Here is a 19,540-nt window from a genome sequence, read left to right on the forward strand (position 1 = left end):
TTACCAAAAAGTGTCTTTGCCTCCTCCCCGGCCGTTCTTTGAAACATTACACGTTATTTAATTGAATTCTTAGATGTCAGTTGCATCATTTGGGAGAAAGCCAACCTGAGAAATAATTTGGATCCTGGTACATTCAGGTGTTGGGAGCAGAGTAAACTACAGTCTGCAGCAGAAGCAGAAAATAATGTTTTCCCTCTCCAAGTCTGTCAAGCGTATATTCATGAACTGGAATAGGGCTTGGTAATGAAGTCAGCCAATGGGAGCTAAAATACTTTGGAGCCTGGGGATAGCTTAACTGTTCTGCCCTAGATCTCACTGTAAAAAGACATTAAGAGTTGTCACCCTAATTTTGTCAAGCTTCTTCTCCGGTAACATTCTACTGCTAATTAGGGCATACAAAACCTTTGCCAGACCAATTCTCGAATACAGCTCGTCTGCCTGGAATCCGCACTGTATATCAAACATTAATACAATTGAGTAGGTCCAAAAGTATTTCACGAGAAGAGTACTCCATTCCTCTACTCACAATAGAATAATTTTGGGCTTGGACAATCTGGAACTGTGCTGCCTGCGGTTCAGTCTCAGCATAGTACGTAAAATTGTCTGCTACAACGTCTTACCTATCAATGACTTCTTCAGCTTCAACCACAATAATACTCAGGCAAACAATAGATACAAACTCAAGGTAAACCGCTCCAAGCTCGATTGCAGAAAATACGACTTCAGCAACAGAGTGGTCCACGCCTGGAATGCTCTACCTGACTCCGTTGTTACATCCTCAAACCCTCACAGCTTCAACCTTAAACTGTCGACCATGGACCTCACCCCATTTCTAAGAGGTCCGTAAAGGGGGCGTAAAGGACCAGTGTGACTACCACCCCTGTCCTACCGTCCCCATTTATTCATATTCATTTCTTTCATTCATATCCATGTTTTATATTTATGCTTACTATCTTGTGCATGTGGCGCAGTGGTTAAATGCAGCACTGCAGGCTACTGCTAGATCAGCAGGTCAGCGGTTCAAATCTCACCGGCTCAGGGTTGACTCAGCCTTCCATCCTTCCGAGGTGGGTAAAATGAGGACCCAGATTGTTGGGGGCAATATGCTGACTCTCTGTAAACCGCTTAGAGAGGCCTGAAAGGCCTATGAAGCGGTATATAAGTCTACTGCTATTGCTATTGCTATTGCTATGTTTGACAAACTAATACATACAAATACAAATATATAAGCTTGAGGGCACTAGCTTCTCCCTCCTCCATTTTGTGCTTCCATTTCGTGCTGTGCTTGTACTTGCTGTTTCTCTTCTCTGCAATGTGGGGAAACCTACAAGGGCATTGTATGCCTTGTGTGTTGTTATGCATACAAAGATGTTTTGAATCCTGCTGAATTGTCTGATTGTGTGTGCGTGCTGCAACGAACTGACAAAGTCCAGTGGGGAGCGGTCAGCTTCCCCCAAAGCCCTGTAATAACCTTTTTCTCTTGAACGTTTGGTTCCAAGAACCCAAATTAACCTTGCTGACAACTCTTAAGCTGATGGATGGATCAAGGAGAAGCAAGCCATGAGATCCAAGCCGTCCGCTGAGCACATGGCTTAGAAGCATACATGAAGACTTGGCTTACACAAAGCACATACATACAAGGCACTGCATTGATCCTTTTTTTTTTCCTGGTTTGCACAATATATTCAATGGTAAACTGACCAGCTGTCAGGGTTCCAAATAACATCCAAAATTAAATCAGAGTCCAAGGCAAAGTATTCCTCAAAGTTCCAATTTATTAAGAGAGCCTTGTTGGCACATCTGGGAAAACCCGAATTTGAAAGCATCCCGGTTTTCCCCCACCTAATAGAAAGTTCAAGGTCTTGCCCACCACACCCACAAGTCCATCCCACGGTCCAATCTCCCACTGCCATGCTGGCAGCTTCCACCCATCCAGTCCCTGTCAGGTGCAGAGGTGCATAGACATAGGATGACCTTGGCTTTCTAGAAAGGAATTTTGCTTTGGCTACATATTATCATAACTCCTTACTATTCTCCTTCCCAATTCCCCACGAATGAAACAGCATAGTAGAATGGAATATTAGTGTGGCAGGCCAAAGATCCCAAAAGGAACAGGCTGAAGGCATGACACCCGCTGGGTTTCACCAACTAGCTATGCCGGCAAAGAACTAATCCAGGCAGGGGTGGGATTCTACCACTTTAGAGTGGTTTGGACTAGTTCGGGTGAACTGGTAGCTCTGACTCTCAGCTGGGAGCGAACCGGTTTTGCTCTGACATTGAAGTGGCCCCTCCCTCCTGCCCCTGCACTATACTATACTCACCTATATTTCCTTTTCTGAAGCCCAGCTGATCAGAGCAGCAGAGTTCTACGCCCGAGGGGTTTTCCTCGCCAGCAATAATGTGGAAGGTGAGTTTTCTGCATACTGTGCACACACACACACATGAGGGAAGCGTGTGTGCGCGTGCAAAGCGCACGCTCAAAGAACCGGTTGTTAAACCGGTAGGATCCCACCCCTGAACCCAGGTTAAAACTAAGCCTAGTTTTATGGAAGACATGCATGAATAAAGCCGCCAAGGCTTTAACTGGGGTTGTGAAAATCTCTCAGTTAAAGGTACGAGATCGTGGCAATCTAAGTATCTTGACCATTTTGCTCTTTAGCTGCTGGGAATTATTGTGCTAGGTTAGAACGTCCTCACAAATCAGCAACATTATTCGACAACTGAATCGGTTGGAGACTTGCCAAACCATGCAGCATTCTTCCTCCTCCGCAGTTTCTCCATGAATACAAAATCCTTCTCTCCAATGAAAGGCATTCAATAAGTTTGGGGCACCTTTGGCTGAAGCCAGGGGTGGGTTTCTCGTCCCGTTCCAACCGGTTCGGTTGGAACGGGGCCGGTGGCGTTCTTGCGCACACGTGCGGTGCGCGTGTGCACGCACGTGGCGCATGCATGCATACTAGCATCTGTGCGATGCTCCAGCTGCTCCTGGAGGATCGTGCAGGCGCTGTATGCGTCCTGCGCATGCGTGGAAGCGCAGAACTCGTCAAAACCGGGTAAGGAGCGCGGGCACGCAGGTGGGCCCTTCGCCGTTCCCGGACGTTACTTACTTCCGGGTTCGCCAACCAACCAGTTCGCAGGGACCGCCGCGAACCGGTTGAAACCCACCCCTGGCTGAAGCATATTTCTTTACACCAATGTCGCTCGCGCAATTCTTTGTGCATCGACTCAGGAACGAGCATCGCAAAGTCTAATGTAACTAGGACTGGCCCCTTTAATAGCAGAACTTTCGTTTTGTGTTTTAAGCCTAGGGCACTGTTGCAATTCAGCCGGTTCTATCTGGTTCGGGCGAACCAGTAGCAGCGGTGGTGGGAGGCTCCGCCAACCCAGCCGGACGTCATCGCGTCCTGTTTTTGACGCTCTGCGCACGCGTGGAAGTAAGTGAAAGTAAGTTGATTTCACCCCTGGCCTAGGGTGGTTTAAAATGGGCTAAACTGGCTTGTTTGGTTAAAAAAGGAAGAACAACTACTTTAACAAAAGACTGGAGACCCTTTATGGACTTTTTGCTGGAAATGGACAAAAATGTCCGAAGCCTGGAATTAGCTCCCCCTTCCATGGTTATGTCTGTTCCCATTCTTAGCTTCAGGTCTTCATCAAAGGCTGAAGCTCTCCTGCATCTCCTAAAATGGTGAGAGGCCAGGCAAATTCCAAAGAGGCTGCAGTCCAATCACCAGAACACACCCAGGTGCTGAAAGCTGCTTTAAGAGGGTGATAAGAAGAAGAAGGAAGTCAACTTAAAGTAGAATAAAATATGGATTAAAAAAATATAAGAATGAAGACATAGCATAACAGGGACAGTTAGAAGTTTGCTTAAAGGAAGAGTCACCATTCACTAACCACAAGATGTTCTAGCCAACGTCCCTATGTCAAAACCTATGTCAAAAGCCCAAACCACAAAGTTCAATTAAAGTTCGTTAATGACACGTCGTCCATACCTGTAACAAAAGGGAGAAGTAAGACCCCATCTCCTTATAAGGCTTTCTCCTCAAGGTAACCACTAAGAAATGTGTTAAGTATTTCCGTGTTGCAATGCTTTTGGGAATGTATAAAGAATGTGTGCTTCGATAATGAAGATTGTTCAGAACTTGCAATGCTAGCCATGGGCTGGCTTTCTGAACCTGGCTGCCAAATAAACCTTTCCTGTATCCTGAGAAGTCTAAAGCCTGTCATTTTCTGCAACAAATGTAATAGTCCCTCAACAGGGTCGGGGGGCTTGGTTGAGCCTGCTCACTTACCACTATATCAAAGCAAACTGTTCCTTGGTAAGGAGAGGGTTAGGTGCTTATTAGCTTAATTATCAATTTTAATTACAGTTTTTCCATACAATAAAAGTATTAAAAAGTTAAAATAAGAAAAAGATAGTAAGACAGAAGGGAAGGGAAGAAGAAAGGAAAGTGAAGTAAAGGAAAGTATTGGTTATGTTTTGCTCTGTACCAATTCTGGAACCGAAAATGAAGGGCAGGGAAGGAAGAGAAAGAGAAGGAGAGGAAGGAGGAAGAGAGAGAAAGAGAAGGAGAGAAGGTAGGAAGGAGAAGAAAGAGGGTAGGGGTAGGGGAGAGGGAAGGGAAGGAAGAAGGGGAAGGAGAGGAGGAAGGAAGGAAGTAGAGAAGGAAGGGAGGGAGGGGAGAAAAGAAAGAGAAAATAAGGTGGTGTTACAACAGGTGCTAGGGATGGTAAACAAAGCAATCCAAACTATACCTTATAACCTTTTAAACGGAATAACAAAAGTATAAGAATGGCAAAGAAAAAGAATAACTATGTGAATGTATACCTATAATTGTATGTAAGAGAATAAATGACAATAAGGATATAAAGCACATTATAGATAAACAATATTTGGTTATAAATAGCTAAGTATAAATAAATATAGAATAGTACATAAAAATGGATAACAAATAAGGAGATTATGAATGCAAGATAGAAATGTATAGAAGGGAAAACATTAACTGCAAAGAAACTGATATGGAACTGCTGAATAATATACGATGGAACTTCTTGTTCCTATGTTGTTTTAAGTCATGTGTCTGTTTCTGTTGATGTGTTTATGTGTTTAATATATATATATATATGTGTGTGTGTGTGTGTGTGTGTGTGTGTGTGTTGTATTTTTGCTGATAAATAAATAAAGGGAGACTAGTATAGATCTATTTCAAGCTATTTAGCTCTCATCAGCTAGCCATACCCTTACTGGGATTCGAACCTGTGCTGTATTGCATCTTAGGCAAACGTCTTAGCCATTAAGCCTATATATATATAGTGTCACAACCCCTGGTATGCTCCAATTATGGGAGGAGGCTAACTGCTTCCATATCTGTCAATCGGCTCGTCACAAGAGTCCATCACAACAGAAACCTATTTTTACTGTTGCCTTTTGTACTTATTTTGTACAATATATGTTGTATTTTTACTTATCAGCAAAAATACAACAATATATATATATATATATATATATATATATATATATATATATATATATATATATATATATATATATATATATATATATATATATATATATATATATATATATATATATATATATATATATATATATATATATATATATATATATATATATATATATATAAAGTTAAAGGGAAATAAGAAAAAGATAGCAAGAAAGAAGGGAAGGGAAGAAGAAAGGAAAGTCAAGTAAAGGAAAGTATGGGTTATGATTTGCTCTGTACCAATTCTGGAACCGAAAACAAAGGACATTCCAAAGCCAGATATCCCTCCCCATTAGCCTGGAACAGATGGGCCAATTATCTAACTCAGGACAAAGAACAGCATCTGTTCACATTCCAGAGGTCTCCTAATTCCCCCCACCCCGGTGGAGATCTGGAGTTTCCCAGGAAGGAAATCCGGCCTCTCGTCGAGACACCAGACAAGCCTCCTTCTGCCCCTTCAGCCTCCCACGTCCAAAAGCATCCCACCTCCACGCCTTTCCCACGCTCCGGCAGTGGTTGCGTGACATGCCACGAAGCCCACCTCCACACATTTCCATGGCTTGGTAAGCTCTTGGGATGCCAAGAGTGTCGGGAGCGTGAGACCCTGAGTTAGGAAACTCCAGCGTGACGAATGCACGCACAGCCACCCGCCCACCTGTGCTTCTTCCCTACGGCAGAACCGTATGGAAAAACGTGCATCAAAACGATGGAAATAGACCCCCGGCGAAGCAGGCTGGTAAGTGTCAGAGACAGCTGGGGCCAGGCTGGCAGGCACAGCGAACATGCTGGTTGAGAAGGGACCCCGGAATACAGGAATTTTAAGATCAAGAAAAAGAAGAAAAAATAGACAAATGGGTGGAGAGAGGAGAATATGAGTGAGACGAAGTTCCTGAGAGGCTGAGAGTTGAAAGGAGGAGAGAAAGTAAAGGATTGACTAGTAGAATAGAATGACACTTAGTAAATATAGCCAACGGGGTATATATTCAATAAAATGTGTGGGATGTAGATTAAAATGACTCCTTGCGGATATTTTTTGAGTATTTTTTTGTGTATTTTATTAGTACTTATAGGCCGCCCTTTTCCCTGAGGGGACTCAGGGCGGCTTACATAAAATAAGGGGAGGGGATATACAAACAGTAGACACACACAATACATAAAGTAAAATAATAAGCAACATTCATTCATCATTCGGGTGGGGGCAATTATCTTTGTCCCCAGGCCTGACGGGCTAGCCAGGTCTTCAGGGCTGTGCGGAAGGCCTGGACGATGGTGAGGGTACGAATCTCCATGGGGAGATCATTCCAAAGGGTCGGAGCTACTACTGAGAAGGCTCTCCTCCTTGTAGTTGCCAGTCGGCACTGGCTGGCAGATGGAACTCGGAGGAGGCCTAATCTATGTGATCTAATTGGTCGCAGGGAGGTAATTGGCAGGAGGCGGTCTCTCAAATACGCAGACCCACTACCATGAAGGGCTTTGTGAGTGACAAGTAGCACCTTGAAGCGCACCCGGAGATCAACAGGTAGCCAGCGCAGCTCGCGGAGGATAGGTGTTATGTGGGTGAACCGAGGTGCACCCACAATCACTCGCGCGGATAACTGATTAAATGAAACGTTGACCGTACAAAATTAAACACGAGGATATGTATTACTAGCGGTAAAACAGAACAACGGATGGAAACGATATGTTCAATTGGATTCACGTTGAGAGACAAAAGGATATTTGTTTATATATTAAGAAAAAAAAAGAAATTAAGCGGGAGTAAAAAATAAGAGGACTAAAATATAAAATGGAAATAGGGCGTAAAATGTAATATGCACAATAGAAGATGTAAAGCGGGGGGGGGGGGGAATCAGGACAACACTTTGTTCATAAAAGAAGTTCAAATATGTGATAAAAAATAAATAAATAGACTTTGTCTGAGAGAAGCAGTGGCGGGATTCAGCCGGTTCGCACCTATTCGGAAGAACCGGTTGGTAACTTTCTAAGTAGTTCAGAGAACCGATTGTTGGAAGAAATCTCCTTTTGTTTTTTTCCACTTTACAGGGATAATCCTGAAAGGAAGGCAGGAAGGAAACATTCTGGTGTTGTTTCTAGCCTCATCTTTATTGCCCTGCTTATAGAAACTGCCTCTCCCGTTAACCCTTATTACATTGTAACAGCTAAGGTGAAGCGCCCATTAACCTGAGCGTTGAGTTGGCCATGCCCACCCAGTCACATGACCACCAAGCCCCACCTGCCCTGCTGGTCATTAGGGCAGAGAACTGGTTGTTAAATTATTTGAATCTCACCACTGGAGAGAAGGGACCCTGGAGTCAAGAGTAGAGCTTTGATCCATACTGGCCCACATGCACCCCAAAGCTGAGTTGGGCTTCGCCCTCTCTCTACGGCTGTACCTGGCCCACCTGGTTTGCCACCTACCAAAGAACCAAGGAAGCCCTCTATCTATTCTGGTGGTTTCAAAACCAGGGATCCGTCCTGGCCGTCCAGGAGACCCCTCTCTCTCCTCTTTTCCTGGCCTGCCAGCTCATGCGTGTCTCTGCTATAAATAGCGGGCAGAACTCGGGCAGTTGCTGTAGAGCTGGTTGGCAAGCATTATGCATGAGGTCAGCCTCACCCAAGAAGAAAAATTAGAACTTACAGTACCTCAGAAGGCCCTGGATCAGGCAACGGTTTCTCCTCCGAGGCTAGCGGGGTAAGGGCTCGCCTCGCTTCCTGCAAAGGCAGGGGCAAATCCACGAGTCCAGCCTCAGGGAGAGCAGAGTCCAGCAAGTCCGTTTCACGGATGAGAAGGACTTCCCCTTCCTTCTCCTCTGGGAAGAGAGGTGGGCTTCCAACTCTTGGTGGGCCAGCTTGGCCTGGCTGCAGAACGTCGCTTTCCGGGGCCCTGCCACTTGGACATTCCACCTTAGGTCCCATCAGGACCTCTGTTGTGGGCTCCACTGCCCGGCTGGGATGATGGAATTGCTGGGGGTTCAATTCCCTGTCTATCCCAGGGGCTTCTGTTTCACCTTGCTTCATCTCCACGCCTTTAGATCTCTGCCTGATTTGGGTTTCGTTTCTTTCATCTTCCGCCTTGGCCCTTTTCAAAGCTTGAACAGTCGTCGGAAGAGCGTCCCTCACCTTGGAAAGGTCTCCAGTGGGAAGGGTCTTCTCCTTACTTTCCGGCACATTCTTCTCCACTTTAGGTTTTGCTCCAGCGTCATAATACATCTCTTTCAACGAAAAATGCATCTCGGGTTTGGAAGGCGGGGAATGCAGCAGGGACTTTTCTTGGGGCTGAGTTTCCACTGGCCTTCCGTTGACAACGGGAGATGCGACTTTTGGGGATGACACCGCAGGCCCAGCCTCCTTCTGCACTGAGACCTTCCTCCTTGGTGGCAAGCCATCCTCCAGTTGGGAGACATCTTGGCTTGGCTTCGCTGGAGCTTCCTTATCTTCCTCTTTCTTTTTCTTCTTCGCTGAAAATTCCTTGGGCACCATTCCCACCGTCTCGTAAATATATTCGAGGAAGCCATTGTCGTTCCTTTCTCCGTTTTCCTCCCCGCTTTCCAGGGAAGAGTCCCCGTTGGCGGTGGCCACTTCCGTTTCCAGATGTCCCGCGATGAAGTCGTTGGGGAAAAGGGTGGGGGCCGTCAGAGCAGCCTCTCTGTTCTTGGCATTCTCGTCTTCACCGAAACAGGCCTTCCCATCCGGAATCCGCACCTTGGCTACTTCCTCTTTATCCCAGAGGGAGGTGCCCGAGCGCATCCCCACGTCCCCCGTCAACCGTCGCTTCCTCTGGAACCTGTCTGGGCTGACTCGTCTCAGCTGCTCCATCTCTACGTTCTCCTTCCCTCGCTTCCTGCTCTGCTCGATCTCGTACAGCTTGGCTTCGGCGTTCCTCTTGAGCTTGGCGAACCAGCGTTGGTGAATTTTGTACTCCGTCATGGTTCCCACCTCCAGAACTCCAGAACAGGAGACGATGCCCTTGTTGTTTCTTGCCGAAGCCTGGTAAATAGCCGCATCCTCCTCTTGACACCTGTGAGTAAAAAAGAAACACCAACCATGAGGGCAACTCTGGACAGTGAGGATTGAATTTGCTATGGATGATGAACAACCTTCTTTTTCTTGATGTTCCCCAGCAATATTGGGGTTCAGTTCAGTGGCCAGATGCTCTCCCTGTCACCAAGGTGGAGTTTTGTCCAGCAGATACAGTCTCATTATGCCCAGAGAGAGAAATGTCTGCCTCAGTGGTGAAATGCATTTTTTTTTACTACCGGTTCTGTGGGCATGGCTTGGTGGGCATGGGGTGGGTGGTGGGCATGGCTTGGTGGGTATGGCAGGGGAAGGATACTGCAAAATCCCCATTCTCACCCCACTCTGGGACCAGCCAGAGGTGGCATTTGCCGAATGGCGGTTCTCCGGACTACTCAAAATTTCCGCTACTGGTTCTCCAGAACCTGTCAGAACCTGCTGGATTTCACCCCTGGTTCAGTTCCCAGAACCTCCCAATTAGAATGGCCATAACTGAGGGAGCCTAGACTTTGAAAGGGAACAGCGAAGTTCCACATAGCTCTATCATTTCTTTATTTCTTAATTACCATGTTCCCCCCAAAATAAGACAGGGTCTTATTTTCTTTTGACCTCCCCGAAGTAAGCGCTTGGCCTTATTTTCGGGGAGCTCTTATTATTTTTGAGGTTCAGGAGGCGGCGAGCGTGGTCACCTCATGGCTGCTGCTGTGTTGCAATATTTTGGGGGAGGGCTTATTTTAGCGCATGCGCTCAAAAGCCCGATTGGGCTTATTATCTGGGGAAGGCTTATTTTCAGGGAAACAGGATAGTTACATAACAATAACAACCCTACTATTATTCTCTTTAGTCTACTAATGTAACTCTTTTTCCCTTTCTTCTTCTTTTAATCATTATTTTTGGTCACCAGAGTTGTTGTATTGTTTGATTTATCAGTCCCCCTCTTGCCAGAACTGTCCTCACTGCCCCGAAGCAACATCTCATTTCTCACCTATGCTCCTTACAAAAGGATCAATGTCCTTCCCCCAGACACACACACACCCCGGTCTGTACACAAAGGGGACAAAGCTGATTTTTTTTTGGCCTTCTAGGGCACCCTTCCAACCTGGCCAGGAGACAAGAAATTAGGCTGCTAAATCCCCATGGCTTGCAAGGCCGCCTTTCTTAGAATAACTGGAATCATCTGCTTATTTGTAACGGAGCGTTTGACCTTGCGCTTAGGAAATGGTTAGACACATGGACAGATGGTCTACTAGGAAGGGTATCGTTCTGAGCTTAACTGAACAATACACGGGCTCTTCCTCTCCTCTCCCCAGAGACAGCTGGTGAACGGGTGTCACCCAAGAGACAGGCGCTCCCAGGGGTGGGTTTCAAAATTTTTTACATGGGTGTGGCTAGATTGTGGAGAGCGCATGTGACGGAGTGGGCATGGCATGGCACACTCAGTCACATGACCCCCCCCTCACCAAGCCATGCCCACCAAAACCGTGACCTGACAAATGCACGAACGACAAAAGCGCGCTGACAAAACCGCGGCGCTAAAACCGCGATGTCATCAACGCGCCGACAACAGCGCGCCGACAACAGCGCGCCGACAGAAGCGCGATTTAAGTTAAGGTAAGGGTTAGGGTTAGGGTTAGGGTTAGGGTTAGGGTTAGGTTTAGGGTTAGGTTTAGGGTTAGGTTTAGGTTTAGTGTTAGGGTTACAGTGCGCTTCTGTCGGCACGCTGTTGTCGGCGCGCTTCAGCACTAATTCCTCGGCGCGCTTTAGAACTCGCGGTTTTGTCACCACGGTTTAGTCAGGCGCGCTTTTGTCGTTCGCGCATTTGTGGGTGAACCCACCAAAACGGTGGCAAAAAGTTTTGACCGGGGTGGGGGAGCTAAAGCAGCACCTGTAAACTATCCAGAGTGTCTGCAAACTACCCAGAGCACTCTGCAAGCTTCAGCAGGGCTGGGGGAAGGCAAAAATGCCCCCCCTTTTTTGCAAAAAATGGGTGGAAAACAGGCCATTTCTTGCAAAAACAGAGGCATTTTTGCCTCCCCCGCCCCAGCCCTGCTAAAGCCTGCAGAGTGCTTCTGGAGGCTGGGGGAAGGCAAAAACGCCTCTGTTTCTGTGAAAAACAGCCCCTCTCTGGGACCTCTCTGGGACTGGCACGCACATACCATTAAAAAATGGGGCGATACTACATTTTTTCAATGAAGATTGTTCTGCCCATGTGCAGAACAGAAAATAAAGATGGTGGCACCCAGGATAGAACTGGTGTCCGGCTGAGTTACTACCTATTTGGCTGAACCAGCCCGAACTGGTAGGAAGCCACCCCTGAGCGCCCCCCCCCTCCTTCCTTACTTGTATAACTGCAGGGTGTGGCGATTCCCGTGTCGCAAAATCTCGTATTTCGGCAATCCACAGTATCGATCCATCTCTTCATTATCTTTGTACCAGGTCACCTCCGGCGGTGGGTATCCTGATGAGAACATTGACACATTAGCAGAATCAAGGGGCGTTCGGGCTGGAGAAACAGATCGCGTTTCAAAACAAACATGGAAACCACAGTCTTTGGCCCGCGAGACCAGCTCAAACAAGTTGCCCCGTTCTGTGTTGACTTTGGACACAACCGGAAGGTCGATTTGGACTGGGGGGGGTGGAGGGGAGGGAAACAAGGAATGTTGAAAATGGATACTTCCGGCCCAGGCACCGAAAGGGAGCTCCGAATCTAAGAAGCGTGCTGAGAATAGGAGCAAGGAACTGTTGAATAGCCTTCTCCAACATGATGTCTCCCAAATGCAGGATTCCATGCATATTGACACAGCCCCATGATGGTGATCTGTTCTGACCTCCCCCCTTTCTTCGCTCGCTAACAGACGACAGTCAGACAGACTTAAAAGGCAATAACTTTATCAGTCCTGGTTCACGCTGGCTGCAAGCCCAAAATAAACATAGATAAAAGTCTCTATCAACAAAGGTTACGCAGCAGAATGCAGAAACAAAACTCTTACAGCACCAGGTTTTCAAGAAGCAAGATCACTTATCCAAGTGTCTCACAAATGCAAACAGGAACGGAACTGAGTTCTCCATAAACGAACGATGAACCACGAACGAATGAATGAACGTTGACTTCTGCAACCAGGGCGTGGCACCATCAGTCCTTTTATCTCCAGAAGACCACACTAACGAGCCCCAGCTGCATTGTTATTCCCGCACCCTGACTCAACTCACAGCAGGAGCTCACCCCATCCCGTGGCTTTCGGGCCTTGAACCTGGGCTGGTAGCTTTGCCTCTTGTGTGAACACAGCCAGGGAAGGATTTCACCTGATGCAACAATAAGCTATGAAAGGTCAGTCTCCTTCATTCACAACCTGGAAGATAAGTTCCCGGTTTCGCACTCCTTGGAGGGGAGAAAAAGGGCGGATCCAAACCGGACTCGTAAAGCAGTGGTGGGTTTCAAAAACTTTTCAAACCTACTCTGTGGGTGTGGCCTCCTTTGTGGGAGTGGTTTGCCGGCCATGTGACCTGGTGGGAGTGGCTTGCCGGCCATGTGTTCTCTCTCTCTCTCTCTCTCTCTCTCTCTCTCTCTCTCTCTTTCCTTCCTTTTGTCTCTCTGTCCCTTTTTCCTTTTTTCTTTCATCTCTCTCTCACTTTTTCTTTCTTTCTTTCTTTCTTTCTTTCTTTCTTCCTTCCTTCCTTCCTTTCTTTCTCTTTCTCTCTCTGTGTAAGTCTGTCTGTCTGTCCGTCCATCTGTGTGTGTGTGTGTGTGTATGTCAGTGGTGGGTTTCAAAAAATTTTGGGAACCCCTTCTGTAGGTGTGGCCTGCTTTCCGGGTCCACTGGTGGAACCTCTTCTAACCGGTTCGGTAGATTTGACGAACCGGTTCTACCGAACTGGTGCAAACTGGCAGGAGCCCACCTCTGTCGTAGAGCAGTGGGATCAAGCGCTCCTTCCTTGCCACCCTCCACATAGGCAGGGGATGAGAACATCTCCACCGTTCTAGGAAGTGAGACCGCTTTGGTGGATTTAAGTCCGAGGTTAAAAAACAGACCCTTGGTGGAAGGCCAACCTCTCCATGGAGAACCAGACGTCACGGCCTGTAAACTGAACCCAAAGTTTCCATTGGGCCAAAGCAACAAGGGTTGCATCATAGCCCTCTGGGTGTCCTTTAAGTGCCTGTGGTCAGCAGGTGCCTTTTCGGGACAATGATATCATCCTGTCTGCATGACTGCTTGCTTCTGAGCCAAAGGAGGTCCTGTGCTCGATGCGTAAAGGGCCAAGCTCCAGGGAGGGATTGTCTCCTCCAAGCAAAATTAAAAGGACCCACCTACCATTAGGCTCCAGCTTGCACCAACTGAGGCTTCAGGTGGGAAGAGAAGCCCATCTCTGAAAAGCAGAGCCCTAATAAGCCCTTTAAAGGCTGGGAGGATAATTGGATTGGCCCTGAGAGGCATAGAGATGTTTGTGAGAATGCTCAGTCCTACCGAGCCCTTAAAAAAATCATCTTAATATTCCCCATAAAATGTCCAGTCTGCTCCTAGGGGACCTTGCTAGACGATGGTTGTGTTCCAGCAAAAAGGATGGAAAGGAGGCAGATACTGAGCATCAAGAGGAGTCAAGTGGTGGTTGGGAAACATAATTTGGGGCTTGAAGACCTCTTTGGAGATAGAAGGGAAGATGAAGGTGGAGATGGAGATGGACGTGGAGGTGGAGATAGAAAGGGAGATGGAGGTGAAGATGAAGGTGGAGATAGAACTGGAGATGGAGGTGGAGATGGAGGTGGAGATAGAAGTGCAGATGGAGGTGGAAATAGAAGTGGAGATGAGGTAGAGATGGAGGTAGAGATGGAGAAGGACGTGGAGGTGGAGATAGAAGTGCAGATGGAGGAGGAGATAGAACTGGAGGTGGAGGTGGAGATAGAACTGGAGATGGAGGTGGAGATGAAGGTGGAGGTGGAGATAGAAGTGCAGATGGAGGTGGAGATAGAACTGGAGATGGAGAAGGAGGTGGAGGTGGAGATAGAAGTGCAGATGGAGGTGGAGATAGAACTGGAGGTGGAGGTGGAGATAGAACTGGAGATGGAGGTGGAGATAGCACTGGAGATGGAGGTGGAGATGAAGGTGGAGGTGGAGATAGAAGTGCAGATGGAGGTGGAGATAGAACTGGAGATGGAGAAGGAGGTGGAGGTGGAGATAGAAGTGCAAATGGAGGTGGAAATAGAAGTGGAGATGAGGTAGAGATGGAGGTGGAGATAGAAGTGGAGGTGGAGATAAAGGTAGAGATAGAGAAGGAGATGGAGGTGGAGATAGAACTGCAGTTGGAGGTGGAGATGAAGGTGGAGGTGGAGATAGAAGTGCAGATGGAGGTGGAGATAGAACTGGAGATGGAGAAGGAGGTGGAGGTGGAGATAGAAGTGCAAATGGAGGTGGAAATAGAAGTGGAGATGAGGTAGAGATGGAGGTGGAGATAGAAGTGGAGGTGGAGATAAAGGTAGAGATAGAGAAGGAGATGGAGGTGGAGATAGAACTGCAGTTGGAGGTGGAGATGAAGCTGGAGGTGGAGATAGAAGTGCAGATGGAGGTGGAAATGGAAGTGGAGATGAGGTAGAGATGGAGGTGGAGATAGAAGTGGAGATGGAGGTGGAGATGGAGAGCGTCCTACCAATAGTTTTCCACCCAGGGGAAATCAAACCCCAAACGTCTTACATGCAAGACACAAAGCTCCATCCCTGACTTTTGCCCTCATCCCCAAATCCAAAGAATGGGGAGGGGGGTGTAGAATTAAATTCGCCAGCTCTTCCAGGCACGGATCTGGGACATGAATCCTTGTGATGCAATGCTTTCTGCACCATCCATCTCGTCCCTTAGAAATCAGTGGCCACTCACCCATCACAATAAGGAGGCTACAGAAAGCCACCCTAAAGCTGGAGGAAGGGGAAATGCCAGCTGGTTTGCCATGCATACCTTTTCAGCGATCATGCTGGCCAAAGATCAGAGGAGTGACGCGGACCAAGAGCATGAAACAGGATCTGGACTTGCTCTCACTCTGCTCCAGATTCGTTATCAAGAGAAGCTATCCAAGAATTTGATTAGTTCTCTTTCCCCAACAGGAGCTCCAGTTACATGTCCCAAGCCCATCACCACTAGCACAGATGCCGTGAAGGGTAGATGGCATCAGCAAGCAACTTGTGTGTAGTTGAAATCCATCCCAGAGATCTATGAAGGTCTGCTCCAACAATTGACAGGTTTCCAGAGACCAGTGTTTCTCAACCGTGGTCACTTCTGGCTGGAGAATTCTGGGAAGTCCACACATCTTCAAGCGGCCAAGATTGAGAAATACTCATCCAAGGAGAGAAGTAGGAACCCACCACTGATGTGACCATTCAGGACTGCCACAGCTTTGTTTTGAGATCACTCCTACCAGATCAAAAAGGAGGTAGAGTGGGGAGGATTTTGGGGCACCCAAAGCCATCCAACCATTTAGCTTGACCTTGTATTGTACTTTTCACTTCTGTTGTTGTTAGTTGTGAAGTTGTGTCCGATCCATCGCGACCCCATGGACAACGTTCCTCCAGGCCTTCCTGTCCTCTACCATCCTCTGGAGTTTATTTAAGCTCACTCTGACTGCTTTGGAGACTCCATCCAGCCACCTCCTTCTCTGCCGTCCCCTTCTTCTTTTGCCCTCAATCTTTCCTAGCATGAGGCTCTTCTCCAGGGAGTCCTTCCTTCTCATTAGGTGGCCAAAGTCTTTGAGGTTCATCTTCAGGATCTGGCCTTCCAAACAGCAGTCAGGGTTGATCTCCTCTAGGACTGACTGGTTGAATTGCCTTGCCTTCCAAGGGACTCGCAGGAGTCTTCTCCAGCACCTCATTCTCTGCCGTCCCCTTCTTCTTCTTTTGCCCTCCATCTTTCCCAGCATGAGGCTCTTCTCCAGGGAGTCCTTCTTCCTTCTCATTAGCTGGCCAAAGTCTTTGAGTTTCGTCTTCAGGATCTGGCCTTCTAAAGAGCAGTCAGGGTTGATCTCCTCTAGGACTGACCGGTTGGATCACCTTGCAGTCCAAGGGACTCACAGGAGTCTTCTGAAGCACCAGAGTTCAAAGGCCTCCATCCTTTGACGCTCAACCTTCCTTATGGTCCAACCTTCACTTACTTTAAGCTTTTTATTGCTGTGAATTACCAATAGCCTTTGGATTCTATTAGTGTAAGACTTTGAGTAAATAAATTGCTTTTTTTTGTGCAAATTTGCTGGGTTTGCACAATGCACTTATTGTACTGGATATTTTATTCATTCATTTGTGTTTGCACGCTACATCGAGTCATAAATTTAATAGGCATCCAGAGTTTATGCAACCAGCTAAACCAAAACAGGCAAGCTTAATTTCATTCAATTTAGCATGTTGTGTGAATGCATCTCTGTCCCCTGGTTAATTATACTATTAAAACCGGCTTTGGAGTGAGTGAAGGAAGAGTCAAACTATTGTGATTCGAACCACCATAAATATATCACTATCCTTGTTCAACGTTTCACATTGTTTCCCTGAAGGACGTTGGCAACTCTACTAAACGGTAGTAAGAATTTCCTGTCTGAGTTGGACTAGAAGGCCACCAAGGTCCCTTCCAACTCTGTGATTCTGGATTTTTCAAGGGAGAACTTCCCCTCCTCTCCAAACGGAAGGAAATCCTTTTTACGGACAGAGTACCGAGATTATAACCGGTTGGAAGAACAAGGGAGAGGTCAGACATGAAGATGTTATTTTTACATGAGGATGGGCAGAGCGGAGAGCTTAAAATATATCAGCCACTGATCAAAGCAGCGAGGGTGAAGACAGACTTTCCAGGCCTCAGAAGAATTCTAGGACCAGCAAAAGGGCAAGGAGAGAGCCCTGCTGAGGACGTGAAGGAAGGGAGTTGCAGAGGACCAGAGACACTTCGGAGTAAAATTGAATTAGAGAGAGGGCAAATGCACTTTGCACCGAAAGAAAGAAAAGGAAAAGGAAATTTTGAGCCCCCAAAGAGAAACAATCTTTCTTTCTTTCTTTCTTTCTTTCTTTCTTTCTTTCTTTCTTTCTTTCTTTCTTTCTTTCATGTTTCTTTCTATGTTTCTAGCTAGCTAGCTATAGCGATAGCTATCTATATGTATATGTATATGTGATTTCTATATGTATATCTATATATCTATATCTATCCATCCATCTATATCTCTATCTAGCTCTCTTTCACTCTCCCTCCCTCCATATGTATATATATCTATATATAACTCACTCACTCACTCACTCACTCACTCACTCACTCACTCACTCACTCACTCTATCTATCTATCTATCTATCTATCTATCTAGATAAATAGATAGAGATAGATAAATAGATAGATAGATAGATAGATAGATAGATAGATAGATAGATATAGATATAGATGGATATACATATACATACACATACACACACACACACACATATATATATCCATCTATCCATCCATCTATCCATCTATCCATCTATCCATCTATCCATCTATCCATCTATCCATCTATCCATCTATCCATCTATCCATCTATCCATCTATCCATCTATCCATCTATCCATCTATCCATCTATCCATCTATCCATCTATCCATCTATCCATCTATCCATCTATCCATCTATCCATCTATCCATATCTCTATCTCTATCTCTATCTCTATCTCTATCTCTATCTCTATCTCTATCTCTATCTCTATCTCTATCTCTATCTCTATCTCTATCTCTATCTCTATCTCTATATCTATATCTATATCTATATCTATATCTATATCATCTATATCTATATCTATATCTATATCTATGCATCAATCCATCTATCTCTATCTCTATCTCTATCTCTATCTCTATCTCTATCTCTATCTCTATCTCTATCTCTATCTCTATCTCTATCTCTATCTCTATCTCTATCTCTATCTCTATCTCTATCTCTATCTCTAGCTAGCTAGCTAGCTAGCTGTGTGTGTGTATGTTCCAGCATAACTCTCGAGCAATTTCAACCAAACTTGGTACACAGATGACTCACTCCCTGGAAAATAATACTGTGGCGGTAAGACACCCCTAACACCTCTTAGGGTGTGTATCCTGTTAAGATACAGCCTGTTGTGGCTTAAAATGACTTCTACTGTACTGCCGTAAAATGGTTTCTACTGTACAGCACAATGGAGTTGCCATGGTAACGGCTTCACACTACTCCACAGGGGGGCTTGTGAAGGTTGGACCATAAGGAAGGCTGAATGCTAAAGAATGGAGGCCTTTGAACTCTGGTGCTGGAGAAGAATCCTGCGAGTCCCTTGGACTGCAAGGCCATCTAACCGGTCTGGACCAAACATAATTTCTAATGTTGGATTTTCCCCCTTACCAGAGGGAGTCAAAGTCAAGCTGCATTTCTCCTTGGATAGGAAATCGTGCAATCCCAACCTGAGTGATGGTCAAATAAGTTCTGAATTATTGCTTAGAAAACCATCCAGAGATCCATTTTAAGGCGACTTAATTTACATGAAAGGAATGAAAACAAAGCTGAACGGGCTCAGAACGTGTAAATTGGACTGGTGGGAAGGGATCTCTTTAGAAGCTTTCTCCTAAGCCACCCTGGACTTTTGAAGATCAAATCAAAAGCTTCGGCAGGCATCAATCTTATTATCACGGGGAATGTCTATCCCAGGCATGACGGACAAGAGGCAGAGAAACTTTTGATGGTCAAGGATATACAGTGAATAATTCAAGGAGGAGCAGAGGCCAAAAAGTGAACGAGAAAAGCCATTGGGGGGGGGCAGAATTTGGCAGACTGAGGAGTTCAATGTTAGGCCTTAACAATACACCTTGAGATTGTTTTGGGATTCTATAATCTCAAAAGATAGATAGAAGATAGATAGATAGGTAGGTAGGTAGGTAGGTAGGTAGGTAGGTAGGTAGGTAGGTAGGTAGGCAGGCAGGCAGGCAGGCAGGCAGAGATAGAGATAGAGATAGAGATAGAGATAGAGATAGAGATAGAGATAGAGAGAGAGAGAGAGAGAGAGAGAGAGA

At 46.2% G+C, this 19,540-nt stretch overlaps 1 protein-coding gene across 2 annotated transcripts in view; it reads right to left on the minus strand.

The window, feature by feature from the left end:
- Nucleotides 1-19,540, minus strand: part of ALPK3 (alpha kinase 3) — a 50,366-nt gene that overhangs the window by 16,462 nt on the left and 14,364 nt on the right. For both annotated transcript variants that reach the window (XM_087704114.1, XM_087704115.1), the window contains 2 exons: nt 11,859-11,976; nt 8,148-9,522 (listed from right to left, as the gene is read on the minus strand). In XM_087704114.1, the coding sequence (XP_087560240.1) occupies nt 8,148-9,522; nt 11,859-11,976 (1,493 nt within the window). The remainder of the gene's footprint in view (nt 1-8,147; nt 9,523-11,858; nt 11,977-19,540) is intronic.

The sequence above is a fragment of the Thamnophis sirtalis genome, unplaced genomic scaffold (genome assembly GCF_051295495.1).
Source record: "Thamnophis sirtalis isolate CommonGarterSnake01/CBP01778 unplaced genomic scaffold, rThaSir2_p1.2 scaffold_2, whole genome shotgun sequence".
In the NCBI taxonomy this organism is placed as follows: Eukaryota; Metazoa; Chordata; class Lepidosauria; order Squamata; family Natricidae; genus Thamnophis; species Thamnophis sirtalis.